Here is a 23,468-nt window from a genome sequence, read left to right as displayed (position 1 = left end):
AATGTTTGTGGTAACCGTGAAATTCTTACAGCCCACACAGTTTTGTTGTTCTATTTATTTATTTATTTTCTGCTCACCTTTCTGTTTAGTAATAACAGATTGCAAAGACAAATGTTTTTCTTCCCTTTCCAAAAGGATTAGGGCATGGTAAATTTTAAGAGATGAGAGGTCCTACAGTGGGTAGGTAAACCCATGCAGGGTATAGTTTGTACCTTGTTAAGGACAGCTTTGCAGTAGATCTGTGCTTGCACAAGTAGTGGCAGAGGTGTTTGGAAGTAGTGTGGTTTCATGTTGGCTTGAGCCAAAGTGTCCTGCGCTGTGTACTCTTTAATGTGATTGAGTGAAGTACTTGTGCCATGTGGGAGGTAACAGCACTTCACTAAGCACACGTGCAAATGCCATGTGTGGATGCACTGACTCATGTTAATGTAATTACCTCATTGTAATTGAGTTAAGTACAACTGATTTAACAGTAAAGATGAGCCCACAGTTACAGTCTAAAATGTGAGTACATATTTGATTGTCAGAGTTAGTGATTCTTGCAGGAGGCTGAAAATTTTCTTCGTAACACAGGGAATGAAAAATGTGCTTAGCTTCAGCCACATCCACAGTCCAAGTAGAACTTGAAGTTTTTGCTTCCTTGCATATATTTTCCAAATACTGTGTGACCATTGGTAATACATCTTTTGCAGAGTGGGAGGGATCAGCATGCTGTGCTTAGCACCTTTTTATTTGATTAGCTGTTCTGTAGGCTGACTTCCAGTACTGAGGTAGAAATATCTTTTCTTGTCACTTAATTGCTTTAGGGGGGATCTCATGGCAATAATTTTTAAAGCCCTGTCCTGCAAGCTTGATCTCCCAGAAATGTTTCTCATACCTGCTCTATATTAGTTCCCAGTTACTAGGAAGCTCCACTGTTGACCCAGACTTACTCCAGCAGTAGTTGACATCTTAGTATGTTAGCATTTACTAATCCATAATGTTAGAAGCAATGCATGTGTGAAGCTGATGTGAGAAAGGGACTGGAAAAAATCTTGATTCATTTATCAGCTAATGAGTTTATCAGGTACTAATTATATAGATTTGGTGTATTAATACAAAAATATTTACTTCTCAGTGAAGTGTTTTCTCTCTCCCCCCCCCCCATTCCCCCCCCCCTTGAAAAAAATTCTTTTTCATGTAGAGGACTGGACTGGTCTTTGTAGTTGCAGATGAAAAGGGTTTATCACAGATGCCAGATTTTTTACAGAGAGTTCATCTGTGTGTGCCCTGACTTTTGACTATAGTGTGTGACGAATGTAACATCCCGCAAAGAAAAATATTTTGGAATTACAGTTATTTACTAAACATCATTTATCTTTTAAAGGTTTAGGTGACTGGTACTCCAAGGGTCTGATTTGGCGTCACAATTTAGCCCATTGAGTTTAGCTGCATCAGAAGGAGCAGTCTTACCTGCTTCACTCTTTCTGTGCTGGCCCAGGCTCCAGCATGAGTCAGTTCATCAAGCTAAACCTGTTTTAAAACCAAGGCAAACAAACACCCCCCCAAACCCCATCCTCTTTTCATAGAATTAATTTTGTACTGGCATTGCTACCTTAACTAATGATGATTCGGATGAATGCCTGGTACCAAGGGGTGGAGGGAAAGAATCTGCATCTGCAGCTGGGAAGAGCAGAAGGGAGCTGCTCCCTTCTCTTGAAAAGAGCATCATTTAAATTAAAAATTATGTGAACAAGTTTATAGGAGTAATTCTAACAGTTTTGTTGTCATTCCAGAAATACTCAGTTTCTGAAAATAGGGTACTCTGTATGTGTCTACATAGAGGTAGCCATACCCTTGTCTTTGTCCACACATATTATTAGAAATTTAGTAAGATATTGTAGATTCAAGTTGTTGTTTAAAGAATCAGGTATTTTTATTTTATGAACATTATTCATTTGTGATGCTTCGTTTTGACCAGTTTGTTTTGTTTTTAAGAACCAAAATACTGTATTTGGCCAAAAAACTTTCCTGGGTAGCTTTTCATATTAAATAGAGCAGAAAACAACAGGGACAAAAACAAAATATTGCATACAATTGTGAGTACTGGTTGTTACAGTATAAAACACAAATAGTATATGTTATAAATCTAAGCCCATTATTAAGCATATTACCATTTCTTTATTAGAAATTCCAGTTAAGCCCTGAAGCTGAAGCGTGTTAAGGAATCTAAGAATATTCCTGACATTTAGATAGTGTATGACTGAGTCAGAGGTTTTCAAGACTTGCGGGCAGGCTGCATCAGAAACGATGCAGTGTTACTCTTTGATGTGGAAAAAGGAACAAAAAACAGATGCAGCAAATGTTTTTATATATAACAGGTCATTAATAATACATCGGGGTGCATGCAAGGTTGAGGTTGGGTGGTTGGTTGGTTGGTTTTTTTTTCCAAATTTCAGATAAACACCACCGTTGATAGCCATCTGTCTAGTAGTGATAGTTTAAACTCTGAGACTTGGTAAGTAAAGCTTCTGTTGGCTCAGCTGGTTTTACCCTGCATTTTGAGCAGTGAAGTACTAGCAATTCCTATCAAATCGAGGACACTTACTGTTGCTCGAACATCAGCAACTGTAATTGAGACCAGCCCTTGTCTGAATCTTTGTACGGACAAAGACAGTGTTTCTGCCTTTAATGTCTTACGGGGAGGATAAAACCAAACGGACCAGTGCAACGAGGAGAACTGAAAATAAACTAGTGATATTTGCAATGCCAGCAGTCCAGACCTCCAGCAAGGCAAGCTCTGGGCTCATATATACAGAAACTTTTAACAATACTCAAACCCCTGTCCTAGCAAAATATTTGCTCCTGAAACAGGGAAGCATCATGTGTTACAAACACTGAGGCAGCCTACCTTGTCTTTTAGAATTTCTTACCTCAAAAATACCTTGCCTGTCTACATAACAGACGTTTATGCACCTGATCACTCTGACGAATATTCCTGTGTCTGCAGAACAAAGCCAGCTGTAAGAAACCCTACATGGTATATGAACCATAGAGACTTGACAGGTGACTAATCATGACCATCATCTTATGTTTTCTTTGAATTCTTAAAATAGCTAGTCACATGACATAGTGGTCATGTCTAAGTGGCCTGGGAAGTGCAGAAGTACTGTGTAGCTATGAGGAAAAAAGCAGTTTCACTGATTTGACCTTAAGATCCATTGAATTGAAAGGGTATGTGTTTAAGAAAGTGAGATAGATTATGTAGGATTGGCCTCAAAATAGTTCACATTTCCTACATCTGTGCAGGAAAGTCTCTAAGGTTTTTTGTTGGGTTTTTGTTTGTTTCTTTCTTGGTTGGTTTGGGGTTTTTTGTCTCTTCGTCCATGAGCACAGTTTGCTCATGAGCAGAATGTTTACCAAGCCTACACAGTCTTGTAGGCCACATTATTTATTTGTATCTTGGAGGAGGCAGTAGTTCGTCTTTTGTAACTGTCCTGTGTGAGTTTTCCCCTGGGGGGTGGAAGCATGCTCTGGAGTACACTTCCAGTTCCTGGTGTCCAGTCTCCTGTGATCATGTTGCAGTGCCTGCACAGCCTGCCAAGTCTTCCTGCAGGATTTCAGACAGCCTCACATCCACACTGGGATAATCATTGTGTTCCCTGACGCTGACAAGGTTGTGCAAAAGCTTTGTCATCTTCTCCCTGCTGTGTGAGGTGGCTGTTAGCTTCTGGAATTAGTGCATTACTTCGTTGTGGATACAGATACTAGTAGTGTATTTTTTTAACCTTTAAGAGTACCAGACAAGCAGATTTATGAGGTTAGATTTGTTAGTGTAGTGAACGGAAATGCAAGAGCTCTAACACAGAACATTTTCTTAGACTGTGCCTGTCTAATTAGAGGCATATTTATTGTGTTATCCAAAATTGCTGGAACTTTTTTTTCTGGAGAAGCTCTTAGTCTTGCGTTGGTATCAATACCTCTGTTGTCCTTTGGTCAGTGAAACTGTTATCTGCTCATCTATTTGTGCCTTTAACCCTACATGTGTTTTATCGAAGAAAGTGAGAATCTTCATTGTTCACATTCCTATATGGCTAAGGCAGGCAAGGTTTTCTCCTGAGCTCATTGCTATGCACCCTCTGTACAATCCCAGGGTTCTTAGGCCTCCTCTCACAGCAGGAGGGGGATGTGCAATCAGAATCTCTATTTCCTATCATTATATAGAGCTTGGATGACTTCTGGCAACTGGTAAATCCTGCTTATTCCCTTTCTTATCTGTAGCAGTTTTGAGTCTCTACCTGAAGGTGCAGATAGTTTTTGACGAAGGGAACAAAATCCAACCCAAAGAGTGTATTCCTCAGCTGTCCAAACCTGGTGGGAATGGACCATAGTGTCTACACAGTGTCCACATTGATATTTACATCTTCTCTGATTCCGTGTTACGGTACTTTCAGGGATCTAGTTAAGGGAGAATGTAAAGGGCCTTTCAGGTGGGACTGCTACTTGTGTTGATGACAGTCTCCTTGCTACTGCTATAAGAGCAAGTAGTGATAGAACAAGGGAAGGTGGCTTTAAATTGAAAGAGGGTAGATTTAGATGAGATAAAAGCAAGAAATTCTTTACTATAAGGGGGTGAGATAACTGGAAACAAGTTGCCCAGAGAAGTTGTGGCTGCCCCATCCCTGAAAGTGTTCAAGGCCAGGCTGGATGGGACTTTCAGCATCCTGGTCTAGTGGAAGGTATCCCTGCCCATGGATAGCAACTAGATGATCTTTAATGTCCCTTCCAACCCAAACCGTTTTATGATTCTAAATTCTTGGAAAGTGGTGTGGTATTTTGAGAATTGCAGAGGGTAGTAGTAACAGATCTTCCCTGAAGATTCATTGTGTTCCTACTCTTAGGTTTTCAGGTTATTTCATAGAACACTTTCATCTACCATCTCCCAAAACCAGATTTACTTAAAGCTGAGTCATTCCCATGCATAGATAGTTTTTCAGTTTTTCTTCCTAAGTTCATATCACTGCATCTCCACACCTATTTGTAGCTATAAGTGAGAGTCAAATACTGCACAAACAGTTTAGGTGAACCTAATGGTAATCATTAGAGTTCATTTAACCGGATCTTGAAAAATTGCTCAGTAGCCTGCCTTCTCCTGTGCTTCTCCTAATTCTGCTGGCTTTGTCTCCCAGTAGGATAGCTGTCTGGAAGCTGCTGGTGCAAGAACTGCTTAGCACATATATCCAGTGTAGGTACTGCCTGGATTAAAAAAAAAGCTCTTGTGATTAAATACTGCAACATACCTCTTTTCCCCATATCATAATATGTACAAGAGGCATTTGCGGAACTGGCAGGTTAATTTTTTCTGCCAGCCAGAGCTTTCTAGCTAACGTTTTATCATACTTTGTAATGGGCAGCTGGTGTGGCCTACTTTGGCCTCTGTTTGGTTTATCTGTTTGATCAATGTAGGTTATGGAGTTGGCTTTAAATTACATATGCACTTGCACATACACATGTATATAACTGTGATAAGGGAAAACTGAGTTGTATGGTCAAGGAGGAAGAAACTAAGAAAATACTCAAGCTGCACATACAGCTCCAAGTGTAACCCCTGTTTACTTCTCACTTTAGTTTATACTTGCTTGATTTTATGATCACCTACTACACGCCCAACATAATGTGTTATGCTTTCAGGTACGAATGGGTGTATTTTGCATAGTAGCCAGAAAAATAAATATTAGTGTGAATATGGTCATAAGATACATCACTGAAAGGATTCTAAATAAAGGATACACAGAATTTAATGTTTGCCACAACTCATCTGTGTTTCGTGCATCACAGTTAACTATGCCATGTACCTATGATTTTAGTCTTTGGAGCTTTCTCTTCCAAACAGTTCAATAAAAGCGGAGCCTGGAATTTGTTTACTTCTGGCATTAAAAGCAAACAGCTCAGGGAACAGGCAGCTTTTACTGGACCTGTGAAGGAGTAACACCGATTGTACAGATTTCAGGCTGTATTTTGTTTACTATGGGTTTCACTTTTTGGGGTGTACTAAGCTGTTGGTGTGGGGAGGGTTGGCAGCTTTCACTGCTATTAGGCAGACTGTGAGACCAGACTATGATATTAATGCAGCAAAAGGCCTGAGTGGAAACAAATATGTTGCAGTGAAGGCTTCAATTTTTGTACAGTACTGTTTTGTTTGGTTTGTTGGTTTTGTTGGTTTGTTCCCCTCCATGAAGTGTAGCGTTGAGGGGAAGTGTTTGGCCAGAACTGAGAGGAATGAAATCATTATATAGACGACTGTTTTAATGTTATTACAGATGGGTACAACAGAAGGAAACATCTCGGAAGTTACGAAAATGTAACTACTGCAAAGCCAGTGTCCTTGGTCTTGTGATGTCTCTGGAAAGGGAATATTGGGAACAGAAGATACTTACTAATTTGTCAGCCAGGATCTGTACCCCTGACAGGCAGTGGAAGCCTGAGCGTGCCACATGTGCTACCCGTGCCCTGTGGAACACCATGCTTTTAGCGTTGAAAGGAGGACTGGGGAGAGTCTACAGCTCAAATCATGATACTGAAAGGGTATTACTAGGTGATGCAGCTAAACCATAAACGTGTGTGAAAGGATTTTTCCTGTGAAATGTTTGCCTTATAACTGCATCAGAACTAATCACCTGTCTGCATTTCATAATGCAATGTGTCTGGTGTGTGTGAGGTGTAACCACCCCACAAAAGCAGACAAATTCAGCATTAATAGGCAGATGCTTCTGGGTCTGCTCTCCCGACTGAGTGTTGATGGGAGCTGTGTCAGCAGACTGTAAGAGGAAGGACTTGTCCTTAAGGAACCCCTTTGTGTGTTCCTGCTGCAGCTGATCTGACCCTTTTTCAGGAGGCCTTGGAAAACATTTACATTCTTTGGCAGAGCATGCTAAAATTAGGGCATAAAAATGACAGTTCAGTATTTGAGTCTTAATATTTAAGTAGTCTCGCGTTGTGTAGTCTGAGCAGAAGCCAACATTACTGTCATTTGATTAATGCAGTTGTGTGTGGTATTCCAGTTGCACAAGTACTTTCTCAATAAAAATAATCATAACTATAGTAATAAGATACTATTTTAAAAGTAAATATCTATGCTAATAAAGTGAAAGAAATCTTTGATGGTTAAAATCCTTTGTTCTCTTCCATAAAAATCACTTTTATCACATTTACTTTTGAAAAGTTTTGCCTTACATGCTGTTTTCTCATTTGTATCGCTGTAAATTCAGACATGTTTCATTGAAACATTGTTCCTTTGTAACAGACTATAGCTTACGCATTTATAACAGAAGTGACTCCAAACTAACCATTTCTGTCAGCTTTTAAAATGCAGCTGTTCGAGAACTAGTTCACAGTAATGTTACAAATTAAGTACTCTCCCAAATAATAATTTAAATGTGCTGCTAAGTTCAGGTTGCTTTTTGAATCATCAGTGGTATCTCCTTCTACTACCCTGTATTTCTAAAAAAATAATTTGAAGTCACTCACTCATTTCCTGTTACATCCCGACCGTGTTAGACACTGATTACTAGTTTCACTGCTCTCTAGTACCTCAACTGTCATGTATTTAGATGATCTGACAATCCCTTCCCTCCAAAAATATGTGATAAAGGTTTTAAGTGTAGAATAACTTCGCGCTTATTCTTCCTCCAAGACAAAAGTGTTCTTTTATTCAAATATCTGATTATCTAATCAATATTTGTAATTCTGATGTAGTTGTATCTAATGAAGATATAGCTGATATAGTAAATTGGTAGAACTGATGGGATACTGGATTATCCTATACTAGATTAAAAAAAATAAAAAATTAGTAAATGTATAATCTCCTAAAAATAGCTGAGATTAACCATAATTTAAAAACAAAAACCAAACAAACAAAACCCCAAAACAACAACAAAAAAACAAACAAAAACAAACCAGAAATGATAGAGAATTTGAATTGTAAGTCAGGAGCTGTTAATACATGTTATTGTTTAATTTGTCTTTTATAGTAAAGGAAAACATGTTCTGGTTTTACAGTATAGATAATATTGTGAAAATAACTACAACTTAAAAATAAACCAGCCCAAATAAAAATTTCAGCTATTTATCACTGCTCTGCTTTATGAGCAATGACATTTGAACACCACCAATTTTGTCGTATATTCTTCACTTATTTTTGCATTCATGGTGACTTTGATTTTAGTAAACAGTCTAACCAGTATTTTTATTTTTGCGTTTCAGTTGTATATTGGCATTTTAAATAAACTGAACTAAAAAAAAAGTAGTAAATGCAGGTTCTGACCTCTAAATGATTTAGCAGGATTGATGTATTGCCTCTTGATCATCCATGCCTTCTTGTATCATTTGTGCAGTACCTTGCACAGTGCAGTGTGAGTCCAAGGACACCTGTACCATAAAAGTAAAAATAATATTTGATCAAAAGCTTGAGAATAGTTTAAGAGAGGTTCCTGTTTACAAGATAGTGGATTTTTATTTTGGGATTGCTTAGGGCATAGTTACTCCCATTTGACTAAAATATCATCCGTGCTCACTTACTCAGAGTAGCTTTCAAGCAGACAGCTTTCTTCTCTCTCAAGTGTTAGAAGGGATCATTGAAGCATGGAAGGGTTTTGCAGTAATGCAGCTGATGGTGGTTTTTAGATAGCAGGCTCCACAGCAGGGATTTCTGGTTTCTGAGGCAAGGACCCATGAGGTTGCAGTCGTGGCACTGTGCTGGGCTGGCAGGCTCTCTTCTCAGTCCAGGGCCTGGGAAAGGTTGTGGTGTTGGTGGTATGGGGACAGTTCTTCAGGCTCCAGCCTATAGGTAGCTGGGACCAACCAGAAGAGAAGGAGAAACAGAAGGAGGTAGTGGCAGGGGCAGACTGCTAGGACAGTCCAAGTCAGGACTGGGCTGTAAGCCCTCGTTCTGTTTCCAGGACTTGAGCCCTTCCAATGCCTTCACAGCCTGGGAAGAGAGGGGAGTTGACTCTTGTGTGGCTTTGAGAGCCTGTAGTCACTGTAACTGTCAGCCATTTCCTCTCCCCAGGTGAGTTTCAGCTTGAATTGTCACCCAGGCCGTTCCCCCCCAGCCCTTTCCTTGTAGTCTGCCACCCCTGCTCTTTCAGTGTGGCCAAACCCTTCCACCACCCTGTCCCCTGCCCCTTGAGAAGGTCAAGTTGCTGTGTTCCAGCATGTTCTAACCACCGTCTCTCTTAGTGCCATCCTTTCTACCCAGTAGCCCTGCTTCAATTTATTGCTCACAAGTAAGATTCTTTCTGTCCTGGGCATACATTAGCCTGTACCTACCAACACAGCCCAGCTACCTGATCCCCAACTTGCTGTTTGCCCATTGGTCTCCAGAGTTGTTGATAGCTACCTGTTACACCACGCTTCTGGAAGAGAGGCAGGTTGCTGCATTGGGTTTTATTTTGCTATGAGAATAGGGTGAGCTGAACTGTCTTAACATGTTCAGAACTCCCTCTGTACTGCTGACTTGAGGAATCATTTGTATTAAATAGAATTTTTCAGTGTCAACCTGTGGCTTCTGTAGTTGCCCACAGTGTTGGCTGCTCTTCTGTTTGTTTACCGGTGAGACGTGAACTGGTCAATTTTCTCATGTAAAGCTGGGATGCAAAAAGGTGGGTGAATCACTTTCTCAGGATTTTCCTGGTACAATTTTTCGATACTGGTAACCAGTTTAAAGGTTAGGGACAGCTTCCCAGAGATTAATGCTAAGGATCTGCAGTAAGAAAACGTGATTCTCCTTTGGGCCAGTTTTATAAAGGAGAAGGGAAAAGTGCATATGGAGGGAGAGATCTTGTTACATCTGAATTAGCAGAGCACAGTCTAGGCCTGTTTTGTTTTTTTTTAATTGTATGCAGTCTCTTTGGGATGGTAGGAGGTGGTGAGGAAACCTTTATATAGCTAAGGCATCTCCTGGCATAGGGGATTGTTGTTCCCATGCATAGGGGTGTATAGAGGAGCACAGAAATGAAGCTCACGGACATCGTCAGGCAGGCATGGAAAATAGAAGCACTGCAGTTGTTTCTGAAAATGTGGTTAACAACACCAGCGAGGTGTAGTAAATCTGGAAGAAATTGTGGTTTAGTTTTAGGTGAAATAACTCTTACCACTGAGTCTGTGCTTTCTGCCCGAGTACATTTTCAGTACTTGAAAAATGCAGCAACCTGTGTGGGTTGTACATTATGCCTTCCTGTGCTTCTGCACTTCCACCTGTGTTTATGGGACAATCTGCATTGAAATCAGCTGATTTTTAGATCTGTGAGAACTGTGTTCCAGTATATTCAATGTGCTTTTTAAAATGAGTGAATTGCAGCCATATTCTGTTCTGTTCTCACTGTAAAATCATAGGAGAGATGCCAGACAGGAGACAGCTCAGCCACATCCATCACACGGGATTCAGTGTATTTGTATCCCTTGTGGAAGAAATGAGACAACCGGACTTGGTGACATTCATGAATTTGCTGCTGGCTCTCTTTTCTCCCTCCCTTTTCCCCTCTTTCCCCTTCTTTTTTTTGTTTTTCTTTTGTATTTTTTTTTCTTCTTTTAACTTTGGGGGGGGCGGGCAGGGGGGAGGTCTAAGACTCTGACACCTTTCTTCAGGTGATAGAATGCAAGCAAGAATGGCTTGTTTTGACCTCTTCCATGGAGGTTTGGGAGGCTTGAAAAATACTTAATGGACTCCAAGAAAGTACACAGCTCACATTATTTTCCATATGTATATATTATGAATTTTCCAGTGTACAGCACATCATCAAGGGAATAGGTACACCATTCCCATAGTCATGTTTGTTTTCTCCCCCATCAGGATGTTTTTTCTCAGGCCCTTGTCACATGAAAGAAGAATAAACAGGGGGGAAAAAAAGTGCCTCCTCCCAATAAAAATAGAAAAAGGATAATCTGCCTTAAATGCATAAAAGGACATGTTCGTTTGTTCCTAAATTTTGTAGAGTCTTCAGGTCTCTGCAACAGTGCCTTACAGCAGGTGAGCATTGGGAACAGAAAATAAGTCGCTTTCAGTTGCATGAAGTGACTGCACTTGCCTGAGGGTGAGATAGCTCAGTGGTGAGTGAAGGAAGGGAAGGGCCAGGCCACCATCCCAGGGGGCATCTGTGGTCACTCCCAAAGGCACTGTGGTCAGTAGTGAGGGAGCACTTATGAGGAGGGAGCTTGGAGGTTTTCAACCATTGGAACGCCGTCAAGAGAAGGAGATGCTTCTCAAATGGCTGGACTTCAGAGGGTGTTATAAACTGCTTGGGATTAACAGCGTGGTTTCAGATCACTGAGGCAGTGTAATTGGTAAGTTGTCAAGATGCTGCACAGGACAGCGTTGCCTGCCATGTCTTCTTTTGAGGTGTGCTGCTGGGTTTTTTAACTCTGCATAGAACTGATTCAGGGAACAGAAACAATAGCTGAAAACCTGACATTACCAAGAAGAGGCAGATGTTTTTCTTTCTGAGTCAGTATGAGACTGAGGTGGGGGAAGAGGAACCTTTCCTCTCAGTTATCTGAACTGAGTCCTCAAACTCTATCTTGTGCCTAGCATGACTGATGAGAAAATACTTAAACTAAGAAATGGGAGAAGAGGCTGGCTGGATTTTCATGCCTAAGGTATTAAAAGCACAGAAGGAGGAAAATTATGTAAATGAGAATTGCACATGCAGTAATACAAGTAAGCTATGCAAAGGAGCAGTGGAAGGGTAAAAACTAGTAGTAGAAGATCAGTTGTGTAGGTGATACACTAACAAAAAATATACTTACTATAGCAAGAGAAGAGGGTGAGGTCATGGCGAAGAAGCGTAAAAGATGTTTATTATCCAGGCTCTTTCTGGTAGTATACAAAACCAGAACACCTGGTGCTGAATGCGTAATCAGATATGGAGACAATGGAAACATTGTCAAATAGCATTCGTGGCCTGAACAAAAATACTGAAAATTTTGCAGAAAGTTAGTAAGGTGTTGTGAATGAAGTGGCACCATGTAAAGAAACGAACAGTAGCCTGGACACAGTAGAATCTGGTCAAAATCACTTCGGGAAGGAATTACGAAAGACGTATTATACAGCTCCAACTTCCAACCCAAACCATTTTATGATTCTGTAAGTTATATGCATACACTGTAATAACAATATTATAAGAGAGGAATACTAGTAGGAATAGTAGCATTATAGGTGGGCTATATAGAATCATAGAATACTTAGGGTTGGAAAGGACCTTAAGATCATCTAGTTCCCGCCCACTAAACCATGTCATCCAAGGCTCTGTCCAGCCTGGCCTTGAACACTGCCAGGGATGAAGCATTCACAACCTCCCTGGGCAACCCATTCCAGTGCCTCACCACCCTAACAGTGAAGAATTTCTTCCTTATATCCAATCCAAACATCCCCTGTTCAAGTTTTAACCCAAAAAAGGTTAAAATTGAATCTCAGGTAAAGGAAAACTGTGGGAAATTACCCAATTCTTCAAGCAGAAAACCTTGTCCTGTGAGGGATATTGGTAGAGAAAAGGTAATGCAAAAGGAAGAAGTAGATTATCAAAGGAAGTCACTTCTTGGAAGTTGTGGTGGAACAAAGCCCGAAAGTATTAAGCTGAGTTAGAATTAAAGTTCTTAAGAGTTAAAGCACTTCAAAATTTCTTCAGACATATAAATAAATTGAGAAAGAAGAAATCCTTGAATTAGTGTCTGTTGTTCAAAAGCTGAATAAATACTTTTGCACACTTCTCACTGAGAAGAGTAACAGTGTGAAGAGAGTAACAGGATGGTGAATGGAAACAAGATTCTGAACATGGCTATGGTCGAGGTGGAAATTCAAGCCACAAACTCCAAGTAAATAAAGATGTGAAATTGCGGTGTACCAGCTGCATTGCAGTTACTGCCTATGTACCAGTTCTTTCCGTACTGTCAGTTACTACCTCACCCTATCTAATAAACATTGTGTACATGTGGCATACATGGCTTTTCATTGCCTAAGAGCTGAAGTGCAAATCTTTGAGAAATAATTTGGTTTATGGCTCTATTTTAAAGTCAAGTTTATTTGTATTATGTTGAACTTAAAAAAAAAAATACTATAGACTACTTTTTTTTTTTTTTTTTTTAGAAAAGTATTAAACACATTCTCATCTCAAAAATTGCCATTTCCACTGTGTGTGCCCTGGAGCTCCTTGAACCGTTCAGTGAACAGAATTAGCTCACTAGAAAAACAAAAATCTATCCCTGTTTCCTCTTCCTGTTATCCCCCTTCTACCCCCTCCCTTCCCCCTTGCTTTTAAACCAAGTTTGTTTCCTGTCAGATTAGTGAGTTAAATTGGCTTATGGGGAGGACCAAGAAGTGCCAGATTTGGTGCAAGATAAGCCTCTAGGAGCAGGAAAAAGCCCTTGAGGTCAGCAGGAGTCAATGGCAAGTTGTCTTGTGAGTGCTTGGTCTTCGAATTCTCTGTTAATGCAGAAGAGCTGCATTGCTTTGGAGGGGCTGTTCACTGTAGTGGACTTTTTGTGTGTTTTAGCAGTCTGCCACCAAAAGTATATAATCTTACCAAACCTCCTAAAACGAACTTTTGGCGGGCAGCGAAAGTACTTGCATCAGGCCTTGTATCATGCAACTGATATTATTTTGTAACTCTTCCTCTACCATTTGCACTGTACAAAAGTTAAATTCTGGTTTGACATAATGCAGGTAAGAGCAGTAGTATAGACCCTGTGTAAATTGTTCTACCTCTGTATCTTACTCTGTACCTTACTTCCAGGTTGCTGGCTCTTGACAGAACTGTATTAAGATTGTTTTGGAGAGAATTTCTTACACTCCAGTGCAGTTGGCCTTCAAGGATATGCCTTCCTTCATGTCTGGATTTAATTGTAGATAATTCTGGAGGGAAAACTCTTTTCTTACTTTGGGAAACCCGGCATAGTGGTGGCATCTGGTCATTGTACTGAACAATCAGTCAATCACTAGATATAAAAAGGGGCAGAAACGAGAGATACAGATAATAAATTATCTAAGTAGAATGCCTATGAATTACTTTTCTCCCCCCTCTGAAGAATTTAAAGTCTGTGACAGCAGTTGGTCACAGCCCTGACTGGAAATGGCAAAGTTGTTATGAGGAGGTACTTACAGGGACCCTGTTACCCCTTTCCTTCCCCACTTGTTAATAAAAATAATGCACATGTACTGGAGGCAATTGGGCCTCAGTAATAAGCCTTAATTCCAAACTTCCTTTCTTTCCTGGAGCCTGGTGAGAATTGTAAGCACTCCCTGACACTGCCCAGGAAATAGTACATTTACCATCTTGCTAATACAGTTTATGTTTTGCTACAGTTATGTTTTGATATTTTTTTCATAGTAGGAAATGCTTTCCAAGAACTTGTCATCTTGGATTTTTTCACTCTTTTTTGTTGTTGTTGCTAATACTCTTACAAAATTGCCAGCATTTTGGACCAGGCCTTTGCTCGTGACTGAGATGTGTGAGACTATAGGCTAAAATAGCAAGAAATAATAGGATACCTATTAAAAAAAAAAAAAAAAGTTAGAAATGCTTCTGTCAAGTTAAAAGGGAAAAAGAAAAAAGCTCTGAAATCACTGTATTGACTGCTGGTAAAAATAACAGCAAAGTCTCTGACAGCTGAAAGAGAGAGAAAGGAAGAAAAGCATGTTGCTTTTAAGTTTTTCCCTTTGTTCGTTGGCGGTGTGCCCATACACCCCATTCAGGGCTCTAGAAATGGTTCACTGACTTGAAACTCTGGCTGCTTTTAACTGTATGGGTTTTATTTGTTTAAGTAATGCGAGGAAAGCACTGAGCTAGGTCTCTCAACATTAAATTATCAACTTTAGAGACATTTTTTGTCCAACTCTTTAGACAAGTTGAGGAATTCAGGTTTTAGATACGTTTTGCTGGTTTCCAAATGCCATTTTTTCACAATGGCTTTGAATTGTTATTGCACCCTCAGAGAATCTCACTGAGTTGGCTGACAGCACAGGGGTATACATTTACACAGTCAGATGGCACCGAATCCATCTATAACATTAAAAGGCTGTTGAGGTGTACTCAAGGAGAGTACTGTGCAAAGTCATTTGGAATGTTTTTTTCAACGTTTTCTGTTGTTAAAGGAGCTTAAAAAAACCTAAATAAGCAAAAAAAATGTGTACTTGCATAACAATTTATGAAAGCGTAATTGTTCCATTACTTTGGCTTTTAAATATTTTTTAAATTCCTCTTGTAAATACAGTGCTTAGTTTGGAAATAAGTTCTGGGGCTAAAAGTGAAGTGAGAAAAATAAAAACATTTAAAAAAACTAATAATGCCCTGGTTTAGGTTGTGTTTAAATAAGTACTTATTTCTTTTTCAGTAAAGTAGATGTTATGTGCATATCAGATGTCAACCTTTCGGCATTTGTTTTATAACAGTGAAACTTGGAAAGAAAAACACCTAAGTCTTGCTGAGATTTAACTATATCTTCATTAAGTTATAGTTAAAAAGACAAAAGCATCCACGCCGTGTTCAGTATTGCTAAGAAATAAGGACTTACGTTTATCAACTTGAGGTTCACCTTATGATCACCACCCGTCAATGTTGTCATGATTGTCTAGCTTTGGAACATATAACTCTATGTTTTAGTTTGGGACAAAACACATGTTCTTTGGTTCTTTCCTTTTAACAAGATTTTCCCTGGTGGCTGCTGAAGTGTGTATGGAGCTAGAGATGGATTCATGCCACAATCAAAATCAGTTGTTTCAGTTGATGAGTGGTGGTGTCTTTTTTAGGGATATTCTGAACTTGTATGTTTCTTTGTTGTGACAAAGATCCTCTTATTGCTATACAGACATGGAGGGCTTGCTTGAAATAATACTGCCTTCCTGGTTAGGTTTCATTGGTTTATGTAGAATTGCTGTCTCCAGTTGTATCTGTGAGAAAAGTTGCATGTTTCCTTTCCATACATTATATTTTCATTTAAAAAAACAGCCAAGCTTCTGATTCAGGGGACAGATCTTACATTTTTCTACTTTAATGTGTGTTGCTCCTCGCACTGTATTGTCGCCCCCCCTTTTCCTCTTTCCGTTTTAAATAGTACTCAGCCTCTTATCTAGAAAGTCAGCTATTTGTCTCATGCTTCACACGGTTACAACATTTTGTGATAGAACCACATGTACTAGAGCTGTACAACTGGATAAGCAAAACCAGCCTTCATCCTAACTAGTGGAGCTGTGTTCTTGCTTACTTTTGGCTGCTGGAAAAATCACAAACAACTGAGTCCCTCAGCCGGACTGCCATTGATAGTATCTTGTTGGAATTAGGAATGGTTGCTGCTGGGTAGGCTGTGAGGACTCGACTGGTCTGGTACTTGGGTTTTCTGGAAGCAAAGGTGCTTATACTTTCACATGGTTTCATTAAAATAAATATTCCTAATAATTTTATATTTTTTAACTTAGTCTATTAGTTCTGTGGGCAGTGGACTCCACAGTGGCATCTCTCTTTAGAAAGACAAGGAGAAGTTAAATGATACAAGTCCCCTAACTGTTGCAGAACCAGGAACTAGAATTCTGTTTTCCAGTCTTGCCAGGTGTGATGCAGCTCCAGATTAAGCTAGCTGAATAACAGAAAAGTCAAGGTTGGAAGGGACCTACCTCTTGAGATCATCTGATCCAACCTTTTGCTGAAAGCAGGGCCTTGGATTAGGTGATTATCTGCCTTTAAGGTGAGCCTTAGCTATTTCCAGAAAAGGGAACTGTACTTTTCTGAACTTCTTTGTTTAATTTTTCTCATGGTGAGCTACTTCTCATGTCTAGATGGAGCAGTTCAGGCCTGTTGCCTTCTGTCCTGTTCTACATATATCCTTGAGAAGAGACCAGCTCCCTCCTTTGTGTCTGAGCCATGAACTCTTGAGATGTCAGTTCTTGAGCTCTGCTGAAATAGTGGCTTGGTGCTGCAGACCTCCCATACCCATAACATGATTACAGGGATCCCATCTTGGGGATTGCCCTCTGGTTTGAACACATTATTTCGTTGCACTTGTCGGATAGTAGATGTGACTTACAGAGTCGAATGTCACTCAGCTCTTTTTGACATGTGAATGACTGGGATGACACCTTCTTGACTCCGTGGTTCAACCGATGAATGCTGGAGAACAGAATAAGAATCAGTCAGGAAACATTTTTCTCTTTGCTATGAAGAGTTCATGAGCAAAGGAAGAAAACATGTTTATAAGTTCCCTCAATAAACTGCAAGTGTTTGGAAATTGATGGATTTTGTAGTCTTCTCTGTGAGTCCAACTGATCTCATTCATGTAGTGTGTAACTTCTAAAATAAACATCTAGTGCAACCAGTGTCTTATCATTTTATGCACGCTCCCCCCAAGTTGTCTCACTTACTTTGATTAATTTTATTTAAGAGTTTGATTAATCGTAATTGTCCTGGGATCTAGACCCACTATTTAAACCCAGGTAACTTATTAGGAATTGAGATGAAAAGTTTCATTGCATCAAAATCAGTGGTGAGCTCCTGTTGACTTCAGCTTGTCCAAGATTGCTATAGTGTAATATCAAAAGATTTTTCAGTATTTATTTTACTTGCACTGATGATAATAATTTCCTTTTCTGTGAATGAAAATAAAAATCTATACCTAAGTCATGCTAATTAGATAAGATTTTTGGGATAGTGAACAGAAATGTAGCAGCTCATTAAGGATATTTGAATTGCCTATTTCAGTAGACTTTGTTCAGAGTGCCTTCCTCCTGCTGTATTTTTGATCCATTTTCCAAGCAGCAGAGTCACGTCCCAGAAATATGAACTATGATGATTTTGATCATAAACAAATTAGCCCTGAAGTGAATATTTGTTCTCTTCCTGTTTTGTTGAAAATCCTTTACAGTTCCTGATGCCAGTTAGACAGCGGGTTTAAGAGTACAGCGTTTTCTCTGCTTCTTACATTCATCATGGAAAAGGAAAATGTTATTTCAGTTTTGCTGGTACTGAAATTAGGTTTTTGTTACTTGTTTAGCCTTAAATAGTGTGTTCAGTGCATCCAGGATTCTAATTTGCAGTTTCATCTGCTACAGCTCGCACGGAGAAAACTTATTCAACCTGTGTGTATTCTATAATAGGATAATTTTTCCTGTTGATTATAAATGTAAATATTGTTTTTAAGGCATTGGTAACCAAGAGTATTTTTCCTATTACAGAGCAAGCTTTACATGGAAGGATTTAGAAGCCTAAAAGAAGGAGAACCAGTGGAATTTACTTTTAAGAAATCTTCCAAAGGCCTTGAATCAATACGGGTAACAGGCCCTGGTGGGAGCCCCTGTTTAGGAAGTGAAAGACGACCCAAAGGGAAGACAGTACAAAAAAGAAAACCAAAGGGAGATAGGTAATTACCTTACTTTGCTATTCCCCTCCCCCTTTTTTATTTCTTTGCAATTTTTTTCTTGAAACTATGTTTTCAGCATTTATTCATTTGTGAAAGGAAAGCCTTCTATGTAAATTTGGCTTTTACATCTAGCCTCGTCATTTGATTAAACTTATTAAGCTGTATCATAAATCACCCACTTGATTGGTTTCACTTGAGAAGGTTTTTAATGAATTAGAGGGAGGCTGCAAAGGAGCGTAATACTATTTTGAAAATATTACTGTTAGACTGAGAAGAGAGGTCAGTCTGAATACAGGTTAAACATCATGCTTAGGTGAGAATTGTGCATGCTAAGGAGACTATTGTGTGCAGTGGGGTTTTAAACTGTCCATCAGTAATTTTATACAGAAGAAAGTGTAGGTGGTGCAGTTACGGTTGAGATATGCATAATTTGATTAATTACATTTTTACCTAGAGAACAGAGTATCAGGTATTTCCAAAGGTTTTAGTGCTTAGTGGCCTGTAGAACTGTTGTAATAATGTTTTACAAATCTTAGGTTAGTCTTGAGAAGTGCACTTCTTTATATACAAGTGCAGCAGTCCGACTTGCTCTGTTTCACTTCACTTCTGTCTCTGAGGGCTTGAAGAAGTCCTGTAATCCTCTTTACTACAAAGCCACCTGCACATAGTTTCCCAAGGGCAGCCTTCCTACCCAAAGCTCTTGTATTTAGGTGAATCTCCTTTTTTAACTCCTCATATTTATTGCTTAGGCCGGTAGCTGTAATGACTGAGTTCAAGGGGATGTTGTGAAGGATCCTAGCAAGAACATCTAGTCAGGTTTTGCCTGCAGTATTTCATGTATGGAACGACTGAAAAGTGGCTCTTCCCTGTTGCAAGTTCTGAAGTAGGGTAGCTTGGGAAAGAGGGGGAGTCTCCTGGAAAAGCAGTGTAGCCCAGCTTCGTGAAACGGAGGATCAGAAACCTTTGCTGACTACAGATGAGCTCCACTTGTCCCTACCTCTGCTAAAAGGCTGCTTCTCCTTCTCCCCTCCTTTTTGCTCTTTTTCCTCTTTTTAAATTAAGGACTGAAGACAACATGATAGTTGTCCCTCTTTCACCTTCTTTGTAAAAGCTAAAGGCCATGAACAAAATTTATTGCTGCTGTAACAGATCAGAGTCCATAACCACAACAGCGAGAGACTTTGTAAGCCAGACAAAGCTTTCTTTTTGATTGCTCACCATATCTGGCTTTTCGGAGTTGTGTTGCATGCAATGGTTGTGAATTTTTTTATTCTTTTGTTTTTTTTGGTTTTTTTTTGTTTTTTTTTTGTGCTAGGCTTCCAATATACCTCTTATTTAAACCATTTTGTTTTCCATGCACTGTAATTAATAATCTGTTTAGGGTATTAGCATTACCATTGTTATTGATGTTTTATACTATGGCAGCAAAAAAAGGCCACAGTCATACAGCTGTGATAGTATTGTCCTGTTTGTTGTACATGTATATGAAGAAAGACAGTCCTTGCATCAAAACCCTTCCAATTTAAACCGACAGGTTTTAAGTAGACAAGAAAAAGTACATATTGAAGGAGACAGGTTTGAACAAATGTAGATATTTAGAGTGCACAGCGTGTAGTCAATGCAGAGGAAGCAGTACTATCAGAGTGCGATTCATCTCACGCTAGGGAAGCATCTAAAATATTGGGGATGAATCTTGCCTTGTGGCTGTTTCTTTTCAGGGGCTACAAAGAGAGCCTAGCTCCAATGCTGTAGATACTTCCCTTACAATTCTCTAAAGTTAGATGAGATGAATCCTAATTTCAGTGATGTTTTTTCATAGCTAAAGCATATAAAAAATTGAACAGATATACTCTGAAAAACAGTGCAGAGGGGTAATCTGTGAGATGCTGTACTCTTGGCTTTAAAAGAAGAAAAGTTAAAAATTAATTTGACTTGATTTGAATATGAAAATGTGGGCAAAACCATCTACCCACTTCTGTCTCAAAATTCTTATGCTTAGGTTATAAAACACACAGAAGTCTGAAATTTGAAATGCTTGAAGTAGCCTGACATTATTACTCATTGAGGAACAGTGTCATTGCTTAAAGGAAAATTAGTTTGGATTGAATGCCTAGCCAATAAAAACTTCGTCTCCAACATGCATAGTGGAAAATTTTTTGAAGATGCTGTTACCCTGTGAGAACTGCCTCCATTTATGAAAGCTAATTCCAGCTTCTTGTGTTCATCTCTTTTCTATGTTACCAGTGTAATAGTGCAAGGGCCCAGACTCGGTATATCTTTCTGTATAGATACCATGACTTCAATAATGGTGTATTAGGACAGATGAGAAGATTGAGAGAAAGGCTTGCAGATAGCAAATATGGGAAAAAGAGAAGGAAAAGCAGCAATATGTGCTGAGGGGGAGGAAAAAAGTCATGACGCTGAGGTTACCAGTATTGTTGCTTGTTCATAGATTTTGCGGAGCTTCCACAATGGACTCCATAGTTGCTGTAATTTGCAGAGTGTTGTTGCTGTGGGCACCTTGCTGTGATATTCCCCTTCAGCGTTAACTGTGGGCTGCATTAATTTGATAACATAGGTGGGAAGGCTTTGTGATTGCTGTTGGTGATACTGGCCAGTTTGGCATCTTTCTCAGCCAGTGTGCTAGCACATGCCAGTCCACAGAAGGAGAAGATGTTTGCAGTCCATGTGAAATGAAGCTGTGGCTATAAGTAGCCTGCAGGCTTTAGGTTCCCATGTCTTAGTTTAAGCTATTGTAATATCCATCTATCTTAAGTGTACTTTTTCGAAGTGTCTAGAGTGATGTGGGCTAGAGGTGAGGATTCTAACCAAGATTCAGCTGGGATTTGCATCTGACAAGTGCTGAGTTCAGAAATGGTGTTTCTTGTCAGAGATGTACAGTGGAGAGGCTGGTTCTACCTAAATAAGCAAGGGGATGAATTTCCAATGCGTTACACTGGGGCACGTTGCAGCTGCCTTCATAGCAGCTCTTAACACATGCCCAACACAGTGTGTTTTGCTCAAGTTTAGTGGTGAGCTGACGCAAAAGCACATTGTGCTGCTTTCTAGGAATGAACACAGGGAGCTGATGCAGAAAAGTACCCCAAATTCACACTTTAATCAACTGCCCAGTAACTTGTAGACAGGCCTGTAAAATCATGATTTAGAATCAGAACCTACCCCACCATCTCAGAGTAAATTTCGGAGGCAGAAAAAGAGACAAAGGAAAATAATTTTTGCGCCTTTTGAGGTTTTTTTGCTTGTTTGTTCGCTTGGTTGTTCAAAATGCTCTCCAATGTTTGTATGTGATCTAAAATGAAACTGTGCCAAAGGCCATTATATCAAGTGTAATTTTTTATTTAATATTAATAAATTTATATAGCTGGGAAAAATATTCTTTAATGCCGTGTATATTTAAATAAATTTAAATAAAGGTCTTTGGCACAATATTAACAAAGAAGATGCATGATACAGGACTAGAAGTTAAGAGTTATCTTTGGGACCTAGGGATGTTATCCAGTATCTTTAAATATTCTGAGTAGGAACTCAAAGTTGGATACTTTTTCAGCAGAGTGTCTGTAGTGTTGTATCTGTTTAGCGTGGCACCTCCTTCATGTGGAACATTTCAGGCAGGATGGGGATAATGAAAACATTCTTTTTTTTTGTTTTGAAGTATTTACACCAAAATGGGAGCGGTAAAATAAGGCAAGAAGGAGGACACAAGAATTAAGGGTCTAGCTCCATCTCCCATTTCTAATTTATGACATTTCAGTCCTATGCTACCATCCACTAACATCACACTTGTGGCAGGGCAGCTTTCTAGCATGGGTGACCTGTATCAATAATTGGTGTGGATTTCAGCATGTAATAAAGTAGCAGTATGTTGTGAAATTTTGGGTTTGACATGAAAACATTTCACTGACTTGGTTTATAGCACAGCCCTGCAAATAAACTGTGAGGGATGGAGTTGGGAGCTGCTGGAAATGACAGAGTTTAACAAAGTGTTGTCACTGGATAGACGGTAATGCTGAATTATGTTCTGGGAATATGGCTAGTGAAATAGCTGTGTATTTCTAGCTCAGTTGGCTAAGAACTCATGAGCACTGAAGCATCAATGTGACACTTCAAAAAACCTTTTGCCAATGTAGACATCTGTAATGGAGTGACGAACAGAAAAGTGGCTTTGTAAGGTATACTACATGGTGCACGTTGTTAAGGTGCAGTAAATGGCGTTTGCCAGTAAGTCTTGGACATGACTAGAAGTATAATTTTCACATGAAGAAAATTACATTTCTAAACCACTGATTGGGTGGAATTACAGCCACATAGGGAAGGGAGACTGCAATTAAATAATATAATACTTCCCTGATGAACTGTCACTTAAAATTAGTTTGTGTCTGAGTCAGACAGAAAATTGATTTAATATTCGAAGACATTCTGTGGATTATCTGAAGTCAGGCTATAATAAGAAATTCTTAAAAGTCTTCAAAAGCTCGTGATCTGCACAAACAGCCACTAACCTGTTGTGATGCAGGCAGAGATGACAGCTTGGTGGGGTGCTGTGGAGGTCACTTGAAGGGAAGTTAACATGACTAGGAGACTTAGTTTAGGACAGCAAAATTATGTGATATAAAATCACTTCAAACTTGAGACTGTATCAGTTCCATCTCTACTGACTGACTTGGGAGAAGCTCATAAAAACTATGCTTAACAGATGGATGGGGCTGAGGTGGATGGGGAAAACCCATCAGGGTTCCTTTGCCCAAGAGCTGGGATCCAAGGCTGACATTGACAGTCACAGCACACAGCTACAGTGCAAGGGGCACATCCATTCCTGCCCTCAGACAGCCCCAGGGACCCACTTTGGGCAGATCCTGTACAGCACCTTGGTGATACGGGGAGCAAGCAAAGCAAGAGTGCTCAGCCGACTAGAGAAATGGATGAAAAATCCAGGGATTTGTAGCCTTTGGCATAAAATGGAGTCAGCATGTCACTGTCAAAAGGGCTGAATTTCCCTGGTCTTTTCCAAGGTAGATTGCATTCACAGTTTCGCCGGTTTGTAAAGAGGAACCTGGCAGAGACATAATGCAGAG

The 23,468-nt window shown here is 39.6% G+C and overlaps 1 protein-coding gene across 10 annotated transcripts in view; it reads left to right on the top strand.

The window, feature by feature from the left end:
* LIN28B (lin-28 homolog B) overlaps window positions 1-23,468 on the top strand; it is a 100,180-nt gene that overhangs the window by 38,881 nt on the left and 37,831 nt on the right. For all 10 annotated transcript variants that reach the window (XM_061460189.1, XM_061460187.1, XM_061460188.1 and 7 more), the window contains one exon: window positions 18,191-18,375. In XM_061460189.1, the coding sequence (XP_061316173.1) occupies window positions 18,191-18,375 (185 nt within the window). The remainder of the gene's footprint in view (window positions 1-18,190; window positions 18,376-23,468) is intronic.

Source organism: Pezoporus flaviventris, unplaced genomic scaffold, assembly GCF_033815535.1.
Source record: "Pezoporus flaviventris isolate CSIRO_AGI_PZ_B2104156 unplaced genomic scaffold, CSIRO_AGI_Pfla_v1 ptg000031l, whole genome shotgun sequence".
Lineage (NCBI taxonomy): Eukaryota > Metazoa > Chordata > Aves > Psittaciformes > Psittacidae > Pezoporus > Pezoporus flaviventris.
The sequence above is the reverse complement of the archived record's forward strand: the minus strand, read 5'-3'. Positions and strand labels throughout refer to the sequence as shown.